Source organism: Juglans regia, chromosome 15 (assembly GCF_001411555.2).
Source record: "Juglans regia cultivar Chandler chromosome 15, Walnut 2.0, whole genome shotgun sequence".
Classification (NCBI taxonomy): domain Eukaryota; kingdom Viridiplantae; phylum Streptophyta; class Magnoliopsida; order Fagales; family Juglandaceae; genus Juglans; species Juglans regia.
Window position 1 is genome coordinate 3,202,316 of NC_049915.1, and position 21,144 is coordinate 3,223,459.

Here is a 21,144-nt window from a genome sequence, read left to right on the forward strand (position 1 = left end):
TACGGTAGATATATGAAAGTTCTGCTCAGAGACGAAGGACTTTGTTGTTTCCCATAATCGACGTATTAAATTGCATTGACCAAGAAGGTAAACTTGCTGGCAATCATAGTATTAGTATGCCTATAGATTTTCTTTTATTTTTTAATAAAGAATTTATATATATATATATTTTTTATCGAACCCAAGACCTCCATTTTGGAGGTCAGGAGTTTATGCCAATCAGGCCGCAGGCCTTTGGCTGAAATAAGCCGTTTATATTCCTTACAATTACTACTTTTTCGGCAAAAATCAATGCTAAATTAGAAACAAAAATCAGAACCTTTCTTTTGTCATTTGAAGGAGATGCATTGTTCTTGCAATATTGGTTAGCACCGATAACTAGCAGTAGAGATGGATTAACAATGGCTATCACAAGAATTTTCTTACAAGAATTGAGTACCTTTTTTTTAGGTAAAAATTCAGTAATTCTATTAAAGAGTTATAAAATAAGTTGACTGATCGATACATGGTTGATTTGGTTACGATTTCCATCACTGTACAGAATACATTACGCCTGCTTAGACCCTGCAAGATTCGAAACACCAGAATTTATCTGATAAGTATTATCACAACTGTTTTCAAAGGAATTTGAAAAGATCTTGACTGTCAATGACAATAAAACATATAAATATGAAATTTTCTCGAGACATTTCGACCTTAGGTCTCGCAGGAAGCTCTTGAATGTTAGCTACATTTTGCATGTAAGACTAGCCTATATAAAATTTTCTTGGAAAGGAAAGTAAGAGTGGTCTAAATAAATTGCTACAAGATTTACCTAGAAGCCAATGCCATAATGCAGCATATAAACTCCATGATATAATTCACAATTAATTAAAAGTTCCTAGCCAGCAAACACATTATGTAGACCTACTGGAGGAAGAGAATTAAGCTTACTGCAGACGAATGGGGGTTTGGTAGTGGTGGAGAGGTGTCTAGAAATGTATTTTCGATGGACTGAAGCTGTGTGCAGAGAAATTATTTGGAAATAGAGCTTGAATTTGACTCGAGAGCGGTGGTTAATTTGGTTACTTGGTGCCATACGTATCCCATGGTCTCTACGATATTTATAGGAGCAAATAATTATGATTAGACAGTCTTGTGTTTGTTCAGCTCGTCGTGTACTTAGAAAAAGGAATCAAGTGGCTGACTCTCAGGCGGTCTGGCCAAATCAGGAGCCATGGGAGTCTCCCAACAATATGTTGAGTAGACAAAACTCTGACACGAAGTGAAAGGTCAGCTGGTCGTAGATAGAGCCAGTATTCCTTATATGTGCTGCAAATGATTTTGAGCTTGTATAATTAAGTGTTCTGTCTGTCTAGTTTGTTACCACGATATTCCTCCGCCATCTGTGAGCACTTTTTAATCAAATATAGGGTACTATCATCTTTCTTTAAAAAAGTGTAGGAATGTGTACTTCCTGCTAAAAGAATCTAATAATTAACATCTTAGTAATTTTTTTTTTTTTTTTAGTATTAAGCATATGACAAGGAAAAAAATGATAAACCTCCTCGTTCTAAATAATGTCAATTTATTTTCTGTAGACACGCTTGTAGCATATCAGACTTTTCAATATTTTATTGGCCATGAATGCATCAAACTCAATAACCATTCAGAAAGAATTTTAGATTAAGACTAACCTTAAAGATGACTTAGATGAGAAACTGTGTGGAAGCACCCGCTTTATGTGTTCATTTCAGGATGCCATAAGCCATGATTTGAACACTGCATTGCATGATGACCAGTGTCAGTCTACGAATATATAGAACCAACAGAGGTCCAAATCATACTATATATCCAGTTGATGATTACAAGGAAAAGGAAGAATTGCATAGGAGAAATTAATCAATGATCTTGGATATATATATATATAGAGAGAGAGAGAGAGAGAGGTTTGCAGAAATAAAGCAAGAGAAAACAATCACCTTTGCATGGCAAATCTTAGTTATAGCCTCAACGTGAAGGTTCTGCAATTCTTCAAGAGCAGTAACATCCAGACCAGCAATATCTTCACCCTGACATGATTCATTCAAATTCAGTTATTTTTTTCGATAAGTAATATAAAATACTATTGAAACAAGTAAATAGGCATAGCCCAAGTACACAGGAAATATACAACAGAGAACACCAAGTTACAAGTTAGGAGCTAGCAAAATTTAAACGACATGCAACAAATTCAGTTGTTGCCAGAATTACTTGATAAACATCTCAATTGCACTGACCAAGCCGAGAATACTGTGTTTGGTAAGTGAGACTATTTCACTACTATTCACAAACAGCTCACTACTATTCACTACTTTTTTACTATTATTCACAAATCATATGAAATCACCTCAACATCCAAACGTAAACATGCAACAAAGACATCCTTTAATATAATAAGCTCTGCAATTTACAAAGTCCAACTATAGAGAATACAATTGAAAAGACCAGGACATAATGCATAGAAAGATTAGATAACATAAAGCATTTAGCAAACAAACATCGATGCCATCTAATGTCTGTATTCATGGAGTATACCATCGAAGTCATGACAATACCCTCTTTGTGAAGCAGCAGGCAAAAAATCATCTTCATCAATGATATCTAACCACTGAATTTGAAGTGTAAATTACTGGCGTGAAAGCCAGATTTATTTAGACAAGTATTAATGCTCAAGAAAAAATAAATAAAAAGTTAGCTAAGGGAGCCATCTATCTGGAATGATTTTTAATATAAAGTCAAACCTTGGTAACATCCTGGGGACGGAAGAAAAAAAAGGCCATGCATTTGTGCCATAAAAAGACAAGCAACTAGCAAACAATTGTATATAACTCATAGCATATAAATTCATACAAAACTTTTAGTTTCAATCCACTCTAGAATAAGGCTGCACAAAGTGTGGCACTTCTCCTACAGTTTGGTCTATAACATGCATACCTTCAATCTGGAAACAAGGCTTTCCAATTCTTCGCATCTTCTACTTTCTTTTGTATAGCAAGCTCTTAATTCTTCTAATGTACTCATTTTATCCACAATTTCATGGACTTCGTTTTCTTTGAGCATTCTACATGAATTACCATTTGATTGAAGAAATCCATTTCTAACTCTAGTTTGTGATATACTTGATGCATGCAATCCTTTAGAGGCTGCATCATCAGCATTAGTGCCAGACATCCTTAACTTTGCAACCAGCACCCACATATTTGAAAGCTCGTTTTCCAAATCTTCTTCTCGCTGTTTAGCTTCAGCAAGTCTTCTCTGCAGCTCACCTTCTACTTGATTTCTCTCAGATAATGCCGTTTCAAGAACAGCTTCTCTTTGATATCTTGCATTAAGATCTTTCTGGATCTCCACAACCGAAACATCATCCTCTAGTTTTCTAGGGTGACCATCAATTCGAGCACCAATTGTTCTATTTTGCTTGGAATCATACAAAGTAGACCTCTGACAACAGAGAGATCTGCAATCAGCCTCTCTTGCACAAGCCAGGTCACCAGTGAGCTTTGCATTTTCATAAGACAGTTTAGTTACTTCTTCAGCCAAGTTTCGGAGTTCAACTGCTGCAGCCCCAGCCAACTCTTTTGCATATGAAGCTTCTTCTGCCAGCTTTTGAGTTTGAATTTCAAGACCATCCTTTTCTTCAGTCAATCTCACCTTCTCTTGCTTCAAAGTCTCTATCTCAGCAGCCTAAATAAGATAAAATAATGATAGCATGCCCATTGAACCATTAAACAAGAAGAGCTTTCTTATTCATCACTAAAAATAAAAAAGATTGCTTGTTAGAACAAAGATGGCATTGATTTCCTATTGCAAAATAGGCCCAAACATGAAAAAGAAAGAGGTAACCTGCACATGGACTTGGTTTTTCAAATCACTTCTGCAGTCTTTGGACTCCTCAAGATAAAATATTCTATTCAAGCTCATGACACTTGTCGGCGTAATTTCATCAACACAAATTCCTTCACATGGACCAAATCCTTTCCCCTCATTGTTTTTTTCAAATAGGTCTTCAGAATATGTCTTGGGTGGGGTAGCCCCAGCATCAATAAGATGTTGTGAAATACTTTTATCTGATAACGAGTTGAGATGTTGCCTTAGAAGGAGAATTGTCTCTTGCATCTCAGCATTCTCTGATATCTAACAATAAGAAAAAAATTCGAAACATTAACATTATAAGTACAGGAGAGACCTCACAGCTTTCAAATTTTACCTTCATCTGTAGCTGCTCCTGAAGTATCCTATTGTCTGCTGATTTAATCTTGGTTATGCAAACAGAAAGTGATGAAGTTACTAAATGTGTTAGGAAATTGATATAGAAATAGCATCCTTATAGCTAAAAAGTAAACACGATAACAAACCTCAAGTTCAAATGTTTTTTCGTTTAGTTGAGAAGCAAGCTTGGCAAGAGCCTACATGGGAGTGTAATAGACAGATTAGAAAAAAAATTAAAAAAAGTACTACCAATAAGTGATCATGACTACCAAATTAGAAATTTAATAGCAATGATGATCACTTTATAATTACTATGATGATGCTAACTCCCTCCACCTCCCAAGAACTGTGCTTTCCTCCATGTTCTTTCTTTATTACATATTCCGAATTTAGAAACAATAATGAGGAAATACGGGGGGGCAAGAAGATTCAAATAAGCTGAACGCATAATGTGGGCTTTCTCTAAGAGAATTTGGGTGGAACAGATGGTCGCTCCAAAAGAATGTAACTTGATAATTGTAGAGCATGAAAGACTAAGACAGTAGAAGCTCAAAGTATATTGAAAAGCTGAGACAGAAAATGTCTAATAATGGTGCACTTTTTGTAGTGCCATAGAAAACTACTAGTAAGATTAAAGCATCTGCATCAAATTAAAATTCCTCTGTTTTGCATCTTCATTGATTGCAAACATGACTAAACCAGTTTTCCATTACTATCAAATTCCACCTGTTTCACATTAAGTTACCTGAGACTTTTCATTGTTGTTCAATGTATGCGGTGTCACATCAACAGACCCAATCATACGTTGCTCCAAAACACGTATTTGACGCTTTTTTTCACTGATTTCATCCTTTAACTTTTGCATTTGTTCCTAGAATAACCAATGACCATTAAAGAGTCACCCAGGATAACCAATTGAATTTGTTCTTAATGTGAAAAAATAAAGAGGCTGCTCACATTCAGTTGTGGATCTTCAGGATTGCTAGCTGCTTGCTCTGAGAGTCTTTTCAGAGAACTAGTACATAATGCCACCTCCCCAGCCAGCATTTTAACTTGCTCACAAAGAAGATCCATTTGATCTATAATAGTTGTCCCAGTCTGTAAAGGTCATTCAACAGTTTCGAGTTAAAATTGAAACTTTACCCACTTGCCTTGAAGCACATATATAAACTAATTTTAGAAATGCACAATTGCACATCAAGTTCATAGGCATTAAAAGTTTTCCAAATCAACAATTCAACGTATATTTTGCAAATGGTACCCGAGAAACCTTGGTATCATTGTTTAAAGGACCAATAGATGCAGTGTAGAAACTTATGAGACTGCCCTAAATTACAGAGCACACCTATGTTCTGTCACAGCACCATATCATCTTTGGCAACTTATTAAAGCTCTTAAATATCAGATATGGTAGAATTCATTTAAGAGTTAAATTTATGTTCATCTCCTTCTAAGTTTAAGTGCTAGTCCCATATGACTGCTATAATAAGGAATGAAACTTGGCAAGGCTATGCTAACCTGCATTAATAAGGAATGAAATTTGGCCCATGTCTTTTGATGCAACATCCGACAAAATATGCTAACATTCCATTGTGTATCAATGCAGGTGAAAGATCAATAATAAAGCAGTGCTGAGAATCCCCCTTACCGGCAGCAGACGGCGACCTCCAACAGTCACGCTAAACAGGTCACCAGCTTGAGTTCTCTCTGGAAATGAATCAACAACAGCAGATTCATTTCCGCTTCTACTGATAGATTTTCTCCGTCCATCCTTCATGTCATTAGAGATGACTCTATTTTGCGATGATTTTGAACAAGATGTAGGTGACCCACTTGCAAATCTTCCACTGTCAGAATTTGATGACAATCCTACCTGATTCTCAGGCTTCTGCATAGTAGAATTTACGACTTGATTAGTGCATACAATCATTAGAGAAGAAACCATTTATGAATATTTTTGTTAGCATAACAGATGCAACAAACAAGAAGTTTTAATAAAGTCCAAGGCCACGTTTGTTTTCACATTTCATCTCAACTCATCTCGTCTCATCTCATTTAATCGTTACAACTTTTCTAAATTTCCACACAAAATAAAATAAACAATTCAACTTTTTCAAATCCCAAAACAAAAATAATATTAAAAAAATATATTCTAACAATATTTTATTTTACTTTCAACTTTCATCTCATCTCATCTCAAAAAACAAACGAGACCTAAATCATGTCAAAGTTTCTCTTGAAACAAAAAATGAGGACAGCAGAACATCAACAATAGTCATGGAGCCACCACTCACAAATAGCCAAAATAACACGGTGCAAAAAAAAAATTTTTGAGGGTCCACACCACATTCTAGCCACAGCCATTCATGCCAATCAAACATATCCACCATGAACTTGGCTAATGTGGTTTGCCAACATCAGCCATCCAAATGGGAGTTACCACCAACTTGCAAAAGCCTTCACTATGATTGATCACACAAAAAAAAAATAAAGAAAGATAGGATTTACTAGGATATTTAACTACAATCCAAAAGGATCTTCACTGGCAGAATACACATGACCTGAACTATCCCTATGGTGATGAGTATAATGTCTGAAATCCCAACATCTTGTCCCATATCATATGAAGCTAGTTGAAGCACATTGACAAAAAAGTATGATCAATGGTCCATACGTTTTACCAAGAATATGATCAATGGATGACAGCACGTTGGTACAATTTACACACTGATGAGAAACTGAAGAAGGTTCAGTTAATAAGTGAAAAATCAATATTGAGATATCAGTTAAATCTCATATTTCTTTTCTAGCGAGCACCAAAAAAGAAAAATAATCAAACTTCACAAATCATATGCCAAAAGGAATCAGAGAACTTACTCTCACTTTAAACCAGCCAAGCATTCCTCGTTTTCTATTCTTTTTGTAATCTTTAACTAACTCATCAATATTCATGACGTCATCCCTTCCTTCAAATGAAAGCTCAGAAGCATGGCTCCCAGCATCATCATCAATCACATATTCCCTTTTTCTATCAGGCAAATATGCTAGCTGCAGAAACAATGGATCAAGGGAAATATTAACATGACAGGTAGTGGTATTAGTTCGTTTTTTCTTTCTTTCTTTTTTGTGTCAGTTACAAACACAAGTTTAAAAATCCATCTCAAGAAACATGTTATCACTAAAAAACAGCATATTTGTCCAAAGGACCTCTATATTTCAGGACCCTCAAGAAACAATTTTAACATTGAAATACAAACTAAGCTTAAAATTGCTAAATTATATACCTCATCTTCCCCGAAAGAATGCCTCCGCCTATGGTTAGGCCTTTCTGAAATGCTTGATGGCACAGAATTTTTTGTAGAAACCAAAATTAGTTTAGTTAGTCGCTGAATTCTCCCCATCAAAGCAGCCTTGGCTTCTTCCTCCTCTTCCAATCTTGACTGTAATTTTACCTGACCGGCTTCCAGCTTTGATACCATGAACCAAAACATGTTATATGGAGATCAAACAACAACACAAATAACAGAATCCACATACTAGTGATTCTCAGTTATAAAAAACCAAAGAATAATTGTTTTCTAATGGGAAAGAAGAGTGGCATAAGACAGATAAAAGTAACATTGTAGCACCATGAAGCACTGGACCTCAAACTCAACCATAATCTGCACATAAGCTGTATGGTCATGGAAGAGCTGATTTTTGCACAGAGCCTCGGTAACAATTTAACAAGGTGCATGCTAGTAACTAATATAATTTTGTCATCATGAAACAGCACAAACCTGAAGCTTCAGATTAACCAGATCTTCCTGAGTAGATGCAACCACACTTGGATTCTGCATCATGCCATACTTTAACTGCTGAAGCTCCTGCTTTAAACTAGAAATCTCCTTCTGATACTTCTTGATGAGAGATTTCTCATCCATAATCTAAGGTCATTAAGGAAAAAGGGAGGGTGAGAGAGGCAGGAAAAGACAAAGCAACATCAGGTGAACGATTTTTAATGAAGAGTAATTTCACATAATAAATGAATATTAAATTCACCTTATTTTGAGAAGCCTTAATTTCCACACGCTTGCTCCGATGAGCAAACTTCAATGTGTTGTGTGTTTCCTCGCTATTACTAGAGGCAGGAGTCACTGTGCAAATGAGCTACAACAACATACAAGATCATCTTCCACATGTGAACCAAAATTAAAATGAAATGTGTTAAATAGTTGCAAAGAAAAAATTCCAATTAAGTAAATAGTAGATTTTTTTAACAACTGTATCAAACTTACGGAGACCCGTCCATGGCCACCGAGAGATGACTGCAACAAACGTGTGAGTTTAGAATCTCGATAGGGAATATGAGTTGCTTTTACATCTGTTAGTTTAGAGATCACCTGCAATAACAGACAGTAAACACTAGGGCTTTTGCCTTAAAAAATCGTATAGGGTGATAATGTAAATAGTACTAAATAAAAAGAGGTACCTAAATTGCAATAACGTAGACGTTTTATTCAGAGAAAAAAGATTAAAAAAGGGTTTTTGTGGAAAGAGTGAAACAGTGGTGGACTTACTGCTTTCAACATCTAACAAGCTTTGCTCTGGCATACCAACTCATAACTTTTAAAATTGTTTTAAGAATATGGAATGGGGAGGTGTTTGGGAACAATGGAACAGAAAGAAGCTCTTCTTGAGAGTTTCAAGATTTTGATGTTATTGAAACTTGAACAGCAACCTTCATTTGAACTCCTATGGATAGACGAAAGGGGGTTGTAAAATAAAACAGAGAGAGATGTTAATTAATTAAAGATCCAACTGATCACTGCATCTGTTTTGTAAAAATGCGGTTACGAATAATCTAGCCTAATAGGAACTAGAGCTAACAAGATTTAAAAAAGAAAAACCTCAATCATTTTGATTTCTTTGAAAGGGAAAAAGAGAGGATAAGGTTGCCAGTGATCTGGAAAAGAATACCCTTATGGACAAAGCGTGTTTGAGGCAAAAACCGAGGGCATTCCGATAAAAAGAGTAACAAGTGCACAAAGTTCTTTTGCCGGGTGGTCAATTAAAGAGGAATAACTCCATTAATTCATTGTTTGCTAATTGTACAATCTCTTCCAATCCCATTGATATTAGCAATCTTGTACAAATTCTGATTGTAAATTTAATAAAACTGGGCATTGATGGTAAACTATATAACAGAGAATGAAAAACAAGGAACAAAACAGAAATATCTTACAGTTCCAAGAGTAAGTAAGCTTTTATTGATGTATGAACCCTCTTTTCTTCTCAATCCAATTGTTTCCGTTTTAGAACTTTCAGATCCTGCAAGATCAATTAAGTGCTGCATAGAAAACTTGGGATTAATATAGGGCTCAATGTCAGATTGTAATGAACAAAATGTTAATAGAAGTAAAATACATCACCACAGATAGGATTCATATAAACTATATTTCTATAGCATGCTCAAATTTAAATTATACTGCCACGTAGATATTACCAATTGGGACAAGGTGACGTCTTCTTCACCATGATTTTCACCATGTGGACTGCTTTCAATAGTCTGATAAAACAGTAAGTAGACGAATATCAATCTTTTTTTATCAGCATTAAACAATGAAAGAAACGACTGCAAGAATGCCCAATTAGTCAAGAATGTGTACGATCCTAGCTTAACAAACAATTTCCAAATTTATCAACATGTAACACCCAATAAACTTTTCCAACCAAATATGCTAGATGAATAAGGGTGTTAATTGAAGATGGTCCATTCATGAAAGGAGTCCACAAAATGTAGAATCGGTGTGAACTACAAAGGCCTGAACAAGTTCAAAGATAAAACACACTGGGAAGATCCTTTTTATTTGAATGGAGGCACACTTGGTCCCTCCAAACTAGTGTCAAGTCAATGTGGAGTTACACATTGCAGGCTTATGGTGTATCATGGGAGGTCTTCAATTAGAACCCCTACTGCTGGTTTGTAGTTATAAAGGGTTGCTTGTGCAGTAATTTTGTTTTTCTTCTTTTCTGTGCTAATAATATATAAAAAGCTTAGATAGAAAAACTCATCAGGGTGCAGTCAATTGTCCAAGAGCGGGCTTGGGATGAGCTGTGGGCTAAAACATCATGCATTTGATTCCTGAATAAGAATTCTCTCAGACTACTTTATACAAGGTTCTGGCAGGTAGGATCGTGGACCTAAGATTTACTCCTTAGGAGTAGATCTAAAAGAGCCTAACTTGGTGAGGTTCCATATCAACCAAAAAAAAAAAAAAAAGTTATAGTACAAAAACAGTCTCAGGGTTTTGAACAAATCTTTCCTCCATGAATTTTCAAATTTATCATAATGCTCCTTGGGTTTTACAATTTTATTAAACAGATCCCTCTGTCAATATGTTTCGTGATTAACAGAAATGCTGAAATGGCATGCAACATGCTTAATAAAAAGGATGATAAAAAATCAAAACTGAAATTGAAAAAAAACAAAAAAAACCCACTCCCAAGAGGTGGCTCAACCCAGCCACCACTTCAGTGGCCAGACTGGTCCAACCAAGGGGTGGCCCCTTCAACCACCTTGTTGTGGCCCTTGCAGGCCTGACACACCACCTAGGGGGTGACTGGCGGTGCCCACCCTGTGGTGGCTGCAATGTGGTATAACTGCACTTAGGCGCGAAGCACCAAGGCCAAAGTATTTAGCTTACCAAAAGCAAAGCACACTTTTGTAACTTTTTTTAAACATATATAAAATATCAGTTTTTTAACTATCATTACTTGCATGGATCATTAACTCGAGTGAAGTAGATGAGAGAGGTGATGAGGTTACAAATCTTTTTTATGACAATGATGATGGTCCTATGCATAATGATGAGGATGATAAAATTGATGACAATGATGATAGTCCTATGCACGGGCCAACTACCCAATGTTGGTGAAGACAGAGACTCTTGCAAAATCCAGGGATTTTTTTTGTACTTAATGGGAAAAAAAAAGATACACCCAAGATCAAAACACACGACTTGATAATCCTCTCAAATTTTTGATAAGTAATTGTCAACTTCACATTACCCCTTGTAACTCACTGCAGATGAACACATTACAAATATGATGTTTAAAAGGGGCAAGAACATTTCTCTGTAATGATAGGAAGAGAACAATTTACGAGATAAAATAAACCATACCAGTGATGGTCTACAACATGTGCTCTTACAAGTTAGGTGCAAGTTGTGCTTTAGCTTCTAAAGACATGGCCGCACATTCAGAGAATTATAAATTCCAAACTCAATCGTGGAAGTTAGATGTACTTACCAAGGTGAATATAGTGTGGCTGCGACTGCTAAGTAGATTGAAATTATTGGAACCTACATGTCTGTGCTCTGCAATATCATAATAAGGAAGTGATACGTCAAAACATGTGTGCATATAAACCTACACTACAAGGTTTTGTTTCAAGAAGGAAATCATTGAGAGGATAGTGAGAAAAGCAAACGTACAAATGAAACCAAAAGTACGAAATGAAATGTGACAAGATGAAAGAAATGTAGAATTTTTAGTAACCTTCTCCAGATGCTATCAAGGAAAGAGCATGAGCAGGGGATAGAACAACCTCCTCTTTGATTCCCTCAACATAGGTTCCCTGCCCAAAAAACACCGCATCCAAATAATAAGAGTCAATATATAGCATACAGATAGTGCAAAAATAGTCTCAAATGAAGCTCCTATCACAATAATATATTTTCATTAAAATTATTACAACTAGTAGGTTTCCTTGAATCTACGATTTAGGCTAGCCACCTAGAATATTTTAGACTTGGGACTCTTTCTCACTGAACGTTTATACAGAGAAATATATAAATAAATAAACAAATGTATCCTATTTCTGAAAGCGTGTTCTAAGTCATCTCTTGATTTAGGTTAAATTGATTGGAATTCCTCTAGAAAGCAGAGGGCCATGCTTGAGCTAACTCATTATGCATCTGCTAATATATATTTTTTTTTATCAGTTCATCTGCTAATAATTTGTAATACCCTTTTGCTCTTCAATGATTGAAAACTAGGCCAATAGACCCCTAAGCTCTAGGAAATGCCTCAATTGGCAGTAAAAAAATATAATGAGGTGCTACATCCAATATTATGGTATACTAGGCTCTAGAGGCATTCAAGTTTCATATATATAGTTAGGAAATGAAACCGTTCACAAACAACAACAAATGAAAAAATAAATGATTCTTGAAATAGCTATCACGTTTGCCAACAAAGTTATAAAGATCAGGGAAGAGAACCACATAGAAAAGTTCACATTTACATTCTACTTTGTTATAAGCACCTGAGCATCCTCTCGTATTCTTAGGTTCTGTCCTATTGGATCAAGCAAATCATTGATGACCTGTAAAGAAAGAAAGAACAAACTAATATGTAATAATCACGAAGACACAAAACCCATTTTCACCATTTATGTCAAGACTTCATACTAATGAGCACCAATTTAATGAAAATACTTCAGTGAATAGATTTTCTCGAACTATACATTCTGGTAAAGTAAAAAAACGTTTTTAATTATGTAAAATCAGCAAGTCATATTAACAATAAAGCTACAAATATTGACAGAGAACTACTTTCCTTCAAACAGTAATGACAAATGTCTGGTAGGCATTTATAGTGGTGTAGTTTGTAGTCAAAGCAAATTGTTATGTGTTCAAGAAGCTTTTAATGCACAGCCACAAAACCATTCTCACAAGTGTCTCAGATGCTTGGTCAAAGTTGACAACAGAATCTTAGTTGATTAAATAAGAAATGACTACCATTTAAATTGGTTGTTCAGTGTGTCAGGCAACACAAACAAAGAGGTATAATAAAGAACTCCCGAGAGTAACTTTTGGGATCAAGGTATACTTCACATTCTGTAATAGAGGTTTACAAGGTTAATGACATCCAAATGTGATTTTAGTCTAAAGATACCAAAAATTTTATTCAATATCAGGGTGGGGCCCTTTTGGAACCCTGAATTATTTAGTTAGTATTAAGAATTGTTTGTCTTTACCCTGAGGTTGTATGCCATGGCTCAAAAATAACATTAGGCCTGGGCCGTAGTAGTGGCCTATTATTTTCCCCTTTTGATCTTGTAAGTAAAATATCTTATTCAGCAACTGTCAAGGAATGGTGAACTTTGAATTATATCTCCCCCATTCAACCCCTCAAAACAGGTACAGGAGACTCCAAAAACAAAAGAGAAATATATGTGTGGGTGTGTGTGTCCTCTGTGTCCAAAATTTTAACTTCAGAAGACCAAATGAAACCTAAAAAGGATTTTCAACAAGGCTAATCAAAATATCAACCAACTTGACATTTGACATATTTGATAATCTTAATCTACTTCATCAGAAAGCTAGGATTGATTGAGTTTGATATTTTCAGAGGATTAGTCTTTTTTTTCATGCAATCCAAAGGACTTTCCATCTATTCCTCATGTTAACTGATTTACAGCTATCGATGATTTCCTGTTACCTTTTCCCCTGTTATAGTAAATTAGTAGACTACTTGGTGACATATTCACTAAGAAGAACGAACTACATCTTGAATATGAAGGATAAAGTTTTTTTTTTTTTTTTTTTATGACGGGGGAACCGCCCCACAGCAGAGCCCTTAGGACTCACCCATGGAACCTAAACCCTCAGGGAGACTAGCACAGCAACCCACGGGAATTGAACCTGTGACATGGGGCTCATGCACACAAGTTCGCCCTTACCACTTGGGCTACCCACGGGTGGTTAATATGAAGGATAAAGTTTCATAACAATGTCTGACTTCTTTCTTTTGTCAATTGAAGCCCTCAACTCTAGAGGTTCTACAACACGTGAACCCTACCTACTGATGAGAAGACTCAGAAATTCACAAGGTTCTTAATAAAAAATGGAAAAAAGACTGACCTCGTTGTAAATTTCAAGATACGAGACTCGGAGAAGAAACTCACGCCCAGGTGTCTGAAATATATTGAACAAGGTTTCATTACGCAAAAGAAACAATATCAATTATTATTAAACTTACTACAAACTGATGGATTACCTCTTGTATAATTCCAAAGACATCCTTCACCGCTAACGGAATAATTCCAGGAGACTTTTGCTCCCCCTGAAAAGAATATGCAAAAATTTCTACTTTATATTTTGCAAGCACTGAAAAATAGGACAAACATGATATTCTAACTGATACAACTAATTACATTAGAGATTTATCAATATTTCCAATCTCACATAATCCAGATATATCTAAAAAGAAGAAGAAGAAGAAATGGTACCTACAAAGGACAAAACTTCCAATCAAAGGCACTAAAGGATCTCATTCCTACTTTCATATATAATTTCCAAAATCATGACCTTTGCTTAATACTTCGGGACTTTTTATTGTACTAGAAGGTCCCAAAGGGTGCATCTTGAAAAAATTCAAGGAAGGATGATTTCTTTTTTTTTTTTTTTATAAGTAAACAAATTATATTGATCAAAGAATAGGCAAGGCCATGTACAGAACTCTAAAAGAGAATACAAAAGGCAGCCCCTAGGCTAGGTAGGTGCATTGTAGAGAAGAAAATCATGTAGGTCCATGTCATTGAATCAACAGCTATGGCCCATGTACATAGTGTTCTAAAAGATAAATCTTTAAGCTCGTCCAGCGATCTCTCCTTGTCTTCAAACGTCTGGTCATTGCGCTCCTACCACAAATACCACATAATGCATATAGGGATCATCTTCCAAATAGCTTTAATTTGTTGTACGCCTCCTAGATTTGTCCAACTGGCCAGCACTGCCACCACCGTCTCCGGCATAACCCAAGCCAAGTTTAATCTACTGAACACCTCATTCCATAATACCCTAGATGTCTCACAATGAAATAAAAGATGATTTACAAACTCACCCCCTTATTTACACATACAATACCAATCTACAATGACTACCCTTTGTTTCCTTAGGCCATCAGTCGTGAGAATCTTCACCAATGAGGCTGTCCACACAAAAAAAAAAAACTGCTTTGGGGGGTGCCTTATGTCTCCAAAGCCTCCTCCACGGGAACTGAATTTTGGGTCCTTGTGTGAGAGCCTTATAATAGAAGCGAACCGAGAATACCCATTTACCAGCGGGTATCCACCACAATACATCTTCCTATTGATTGCTCGGTTTTATGGAGTACAAAAGGCTGTAAAAATCTGCAAAGCTGCAAAGCTGCTCATTTCCCAATTTTGTGCCGCCCTACTAAAAATGATGTTCCAATGGATTTGCCCCCTGATATTTCCATGACTTCCGCCACTAATACATCTTTATCACTTGCAAAATGGAAAAGTGATGGAAATACCTCTTGTCAAGTACCATTACCGCACCAAGTATCTCTCCAGAATTCAATCCTGGAACCCTCCCCCAACTGAAGTCGAGTGTGTCGATTCAAGACTTCCCATCCTCTTCCAATGTGTTTCCACAATCTCACTCCATGCGCCCCTCTTACTTCTTTAGTGCTCCAACCCCCCTAAACCTCCATATTTGCTCTCAATCACCAACTTCCATAGGGCTTCTAGTTCCTTATGATATCTCCACAGTCATTTGTCAAGTAATGCCTGGTTGAAAATCCTAATATTTCTGATGACCAATCCACCATTAGAAATGGGGCAGCATACCGTTGCCCACTTGACTAGGTGATACTTGAACTCCTCCCCCACTCCACTCCACAAGAAATCCCATTGGAGTTTCTCAATTCGAGACGCCACACTTGCAGGTATAGGGAACAATGATACTCTGATACCATGTCAGATTTTGGTTGAATACCTCTTTGAGGTGATTCCTTCTCATTATATAAAAAATAGTTCTAGAAATAATTACAAAAATAAGATTAAGAATTCAATTTGAATCTCAACAAACTACATCTTTATCTTATCTAAACTAACCTGACTTTATCCTATCTAAATATGTACAAGTTTAATTTAAATACAAGATAAGATTAGTAAATAAATCCTAATCTATTTGAAATTCAATTCTGTTGTATCCCAGTAAAATAGGAGATTAGTTGCCATGTAACCCTAGCCACAACCCAGTAAAATAGGAGACTAGCTGCCTAGCTACCTTATCTTAAATAAAACCCTAGTTTTCCTTTGATACAATGATAGAAAATACGTTGGTAAGTTGGAAAAGGTACTTTTAATCAAAGTAATCCTACCACCTTTCGACAAATACATCATTTTCCATCCTGTAAGTCTCTGCTCTACTTTCTCAATCACTCTGTCCCATAAAGAGGATGCTCTCGAGGGAGCTCCCAACGGGAGGCCCATGTAAATCATAGGAAGTGAAGTTATCTTACACCCTAACGTATTGGCCAGTTGTAGTAAATAGAGAACTCTTCCAATTGGCACCATCTTTGATTTGTCAAAGTTCACTCTTAACTGTGGATACTGCTTCAAAGCAAAGGAGCAAGGCCTTCAGTGCTCAGATCTGATTATGATCAGCCTCACAAAAGATAAGAGTATCATATGCAAACAACAAATGAGATATGTTAATGATTCCCCTCTCCGGGGTTCCGATCGAAAAGCCATCTACAAAACCACTAGTAACCAAAGCCGAAGTCATCCTGCTAAGCACCTCCATTACAATAACAAACAGCATTGGCGACAACAGGTCTCCTTGTCGTAGGCCTCGTGTGCTATAAAAAAAATCCATTGGACTACCATTTATCAACACTAAGAATTTGGCCGTTGATATGCATCAACGGATCCATGACCGCCACCTCTCCCCAAAACCACACCCCCCAAGGAAATAAGAAGAAAATCCCAGTTAACTTGATCATAGGCCTTCTCCATGTCAAGCTTGCAAATAATTCCTATTGTGCCAGCCTTCATTCTACTATCCAGACATTCATTGGCAATAAGAACCGCATCTAGAATCTGTCTCCCTTTTACAAAAGCATTTTGGGGTTTTGTAATGACCTTCTCCAAAACCTCACTTAGCCGGTTCGCAAGCACTCTAGATATTATCTTATATACCCCATTCACTAAGCTTATGGGTCGGAACTCCTTAATCTTCGTAGCCCCCACCTTCTTTGGTATCAACACAAGAAAAGTTGTGTTAAGGTTTTTCTCAAATTTTCCAACCAAGAATAACTCTTGAAACACCTTCATAAGATCTTCTTTTAACACTTCCCCAACAAGTTTGAAAGAAGCCCATAGAGAAGCCATCAGGCCCCGGTGCCTTGTCTTAACCATTTTTCCTCACTCCTTCGTAGACCTCCACCTCCTCAAAGGCCCTCTCCAACCGAGATACATCATCTGGTCCGATGGAGTCAAAAGCAAAACCATCAAGGGTAGGTCGCCATCCCGCCTGCTCGGTTAGTAGCTGCTCAAAGAAATCAACTACATGATTATGGATTACCTACTCTTCCAGACACCCAACCCAAGGAAGGATAATTTCCACGACTAACAAATGTTTTCAATCAAATTAAAATAAATTCTTACAATCACAATGGATGGTGCTTGTTACTTAAGGATAATATAGGATTTGATTTAAAATAAAAATATAGCTGGTCAAAATAAAAAATAAAAAAAATGTGCAGTTCACATTCTTGCTAGGCACTAAGCAAGCCCTTTGTTAAAAACTATCTAGTAGGCAAGGCATAGTAATGTTTATCCCAAACTTGCTTTCACATCAACCTCCCATCCTGGTAATTGTTAATATCGGACTAAAACAGTCGGTGCAACAAAGCGAGCTACTCTTTCTTTCTTCTTCTTCTTCTTCTTCTTCTTCTTCTTCTTTGCCTCTCTACCATCCGTTGACCTTCGGATAGCAACATATTGAAACTAACCATCTAGGGAACACTAAGCAAGCTACTACGTACATGGACCACATACGTAATGGGTGAGTCTCAATGATCAAGCTTAAGAAGAGCCATTAATTTCCAGATCTACAACCCAAAAACATCTAGATAATGTAAAGCCTGTGAAGATGAAATAATGAACACATTGGGACCTGACATAACAGAAAACAGACAGTAAGACTTACATGCATTGTATGAGTCTTGCCACTACTAGTAACACCATAGGCAAACACTGTACCTGCAAAGAAAGAGAGCATTGGACACAAGTTGTATATCATGAAATAGCCAAGTATATTACAAATTATACTCACATTTACTCCATAAATATGAAAGTAGATGTTACAGACCGTTTTCAGTATTTCCCAATCTAGGAAACTGCTTGGGCTATATAAATCACAACTCATTCTGAGTATGTAAGTTAGTTTTTTTATAAGTAAAATAACATTTTATTGAAACTAGTAAATAGGCATAGCCTAAGTACATAGAAGGTATACAAACAGCATGCACCTAGTTACAAATTAGTTATGACGGGAAGAAGACCTAGCTTCCCAACAAAATTAAACAATTCTTTCCCGAAGGCTCAATAAAGAGATTAATGTAGATCTAGGCCCTGTCAACCACCGGTTCAAAGAGGACACGACTGTTATTTTTGCAGCAGATCGGACATTATATGGTTTCAACATAACTTGGCTTTCCTATGTAATTTTTTAAGTTGTCCATTCTTTTACATCCCACTCCAAGGTAATGATACCTTTTCAAAGGTTTGCCTTCAAGCATCCCACACAACACTAACTCCACAGTTCATTAGGATATTAATTTATATGAAATTGAATTTTAATAAAGAAAAAAATCTTTCAATTATTTCCAAAAAGAATATCAATTGGTTAAACCATCGACAACGGGTTGTATACAGATCACTCACATATTCCTCTGAATTATATGTATCCACAGGATTAATTTGGAAAAATAGTAGAGATATGAAAGAACAAAAAAAAAAAAAAAATTCTGGCAACAATCCTCTAATAAGTTCTTTGGAATTTCTAAGTCAAGTACCTACCATTAATCCCTTGCATTGCACCATTGACAACCTGCTGAGCAGCGACATCATAAACATGTCGCGTCGTTGTTGCTGGACCAAACACCCTATCTGCAGCAGCCATAATTAAATTCTCCGGGAAGACAAGGAAACCAAAGACTAAGCAGTTTCAAGAAAATCTTGCAAATTTTACTTAATTTTACCAGAAAAGTTGCCTTCAAATGCAGCATATAAGTATACAATTAATAAATAATTCAGCCTAACGCAAAGAGTCCCGTAAGGGCTTTCTCATGTCTGATACAGATGATGCCAACACCCACAAAGAAAGACCAAGTTCCGGTCAACGCATATCTATTTTGTAAACTTGAGCATAATTAGAGAGCAGTAGTGATGAAGACTTGCGATACTAACCGAAACCATAAGCAGTGGAAGGACTGTACTCGTTCCGCACGGTAAAATCCCCTTCTGCATACCACGCTATCTCGTCCCCTTTGTTAATCTCCCTAGCACTGCTCAAAATTCAAAATATAAAAAATAAAACAAACAATCATTTACAAACCTAAGCTCCCCGGACGTAGGCACACGGACCTCGGTAACAACGCCAATCGCAACTTTCCAGAATTAATTCAAAACAGGAAAAAGAAACAAACGTACAGTACCTGAGGGGTCGAAACCTGACTGTAACGGTCACATTCTCCTCCTTGGCCTTGCTTATATCGGGGCGGTCCAGCGTCAGAGTCGGCGGGCTCGGGCTCGGGCTCGCCGAGGTCTTCGGAGAAACCAGAAGTTTCTGTGGTGTCCTAGAAGACTTCGCGGAGGAGGGAGTCACTGGTCGTCCGGCGGACTTTGTTGCGGGTGACTTACGGGACCTGAAGGGCGAGATGGAGGAGGTGGATCTTTGGGACCTTGCCGAGCTAGGGTCGGACATTGTGGAGAGAGAGAGAGAGAGAGAGGTTGAAGCAATGGAGTCGGACGGTGGCGAGAATTCACATGCCGGCCGGCTTTGATAGAGTGCAGCTCCGGCTCCCTCCAAAACGAGGCGTGTTTGCTTTGCTATTGATGCCTTTGAAATTGTCTGTATTCTAGTACATTTTTTCAGTCGACGTGAAATGTCGTATATGACCTTAATTTTCGTATTTTCCTTGTTTTTTTTTTCTTTCATGCACTCGTCACCATCTTGACTCTTACCTAATACCTGCTGCAAAAGTTGAAATACTCGACGAAAAATAAATAAATACAAAATTTTGGTAAATGATAAAATACCGAATAAGTCCTTGTCTCCATGTACTTTTTAATTTGAACTTTTACCTCTTCAAATCGATCGTTCCCTCGCTCTTTGTAAAGCGTTCCCAGCAGCATCTCCATTCTCCACCCGTCCGTCGCTTATAAACGTGAAATGATATACGTATTTTTTTAAAGATAGATTTTATTTAGGATTCGGTCCATCGATGAATGAGAATAAAATAAAAATATATATCTTTTTTTTTAAATATTATTATAATTTTAAAATTTTTTTTTAAACATTCACATTTGGAGACTGTATATAAAATAACTCTTTTTTAAAAAAGAAATAAATAAATTTGAGATTTATATAAAAAAAAAAATATTTTATAAATAATAACTTTCATTTAAAATAAAATAAAAAGAGTATGTGGAAACTGGACATTTCAGTATTGTATATAACATTATCCTTAAAAAATTATATTGAATTTTATAATATTTTTATTCAATTTTTTTTTCCTTTCTTAAAACACAATAAAACATCTTTAATTCAAACTATTTCATTATTTTTATAAATTATTTAACTATTATTTACAGATATTTAAAATATTCTTAATATCCAAAACAGCCTAATCTTTTATCTACTCTTTGTTTTGCTGTTAGATCTGCAAGCCGCTTAGCAACCATACCTTGCTAGACTGGCCACCAATATATATACCATGACATCCTCCGTCGAATAAGTGGGTGGTGAATGATATTTTGTAAGAAAAATATTTTAGTCATAAAGAGATACACAAAAATAAATATATAAGTTGATGTAGTTTGATATAATA

General features: G+C 36.3%; 1 protein-coding gene across 1 annotated transcript; it reads right to left on the reverse strand.

Annotated features, from left to right (window-relative positions):
* Window positions 1–417: 417 nt before the first annotated feature.
* On the reverse strand, window positions 418–20,152 carry LOC109008880 (kinesin-like protein KIN-7C, mitochondrial). The gene is made up of 26 exons (XM_018989143.2): window positions 19,750–20,152; window positions 19,502–19,599; window positions 19,112–19,201; window positions 18,240–18,292; window positions 14,275–14,340; window positions 14,139–14,192; window positions 12,539–12,598; window positions 11,770–11,848; window positions 11,521–11,588; window positions 9,716–9,778; window positions 9,455–9,559; window positions 8,508–8,612; window positions 8,272–8,379; window positions 8,010–8,156; window positions 7,515–7,697; window positions 7,108–7,278; window positions 5,879–6,118; window positions 5,188–5,328; window positions 4,976–5,101; window positions 4,377–4,427; window positions 4,229–4,276; window positions 3,865–4,155; window positions 2,956–3,705; window positions 1,962–2,051; window positions 1,677–1,761; window positions 418–564 (listed from the first exon to the last, which is right to left on the reverse strand). Exons 1-25 carry the CDS (start codon window positions 20,016–20,018, stop codon window positions 1,720–1,722), a joined length of 3,498 nt encoding a protein of 1,165 aa, XP_018844688.1. The 5' UTR covers window positions 20,019–20,152; the 3' UTR covers window positions 418–564; window positions 1,677–1,719.
* Window positions 20,153–21,144: the final 992 nt, after the last annotated feature.

Bases quoted from the DNA above. Each gene is read 5' to 3' on its own strand.
- LOC109008880 (XM_018989143.2), bottom strand. From the start codon at position 20,018: ATGTCCGACCCTAGCTCGGCAAGGTCCCAAAGATCCACCTCCTCCATC. The intron at 7,279-7,514 runs GTATATAATTTA...TTGTTTCTGCAG, and splicing joins ATTCTTTCGGGGAAGATGAG to CTAGCATATTTGCCTGATAG. The intron at 4,156-4,228 runs GTAAAATTTGAA...TCTTATTGTTAG, and splicing joins AGGAGCAGCTACAGATGAAG to ATATCAGAGAATGCTGAGAT.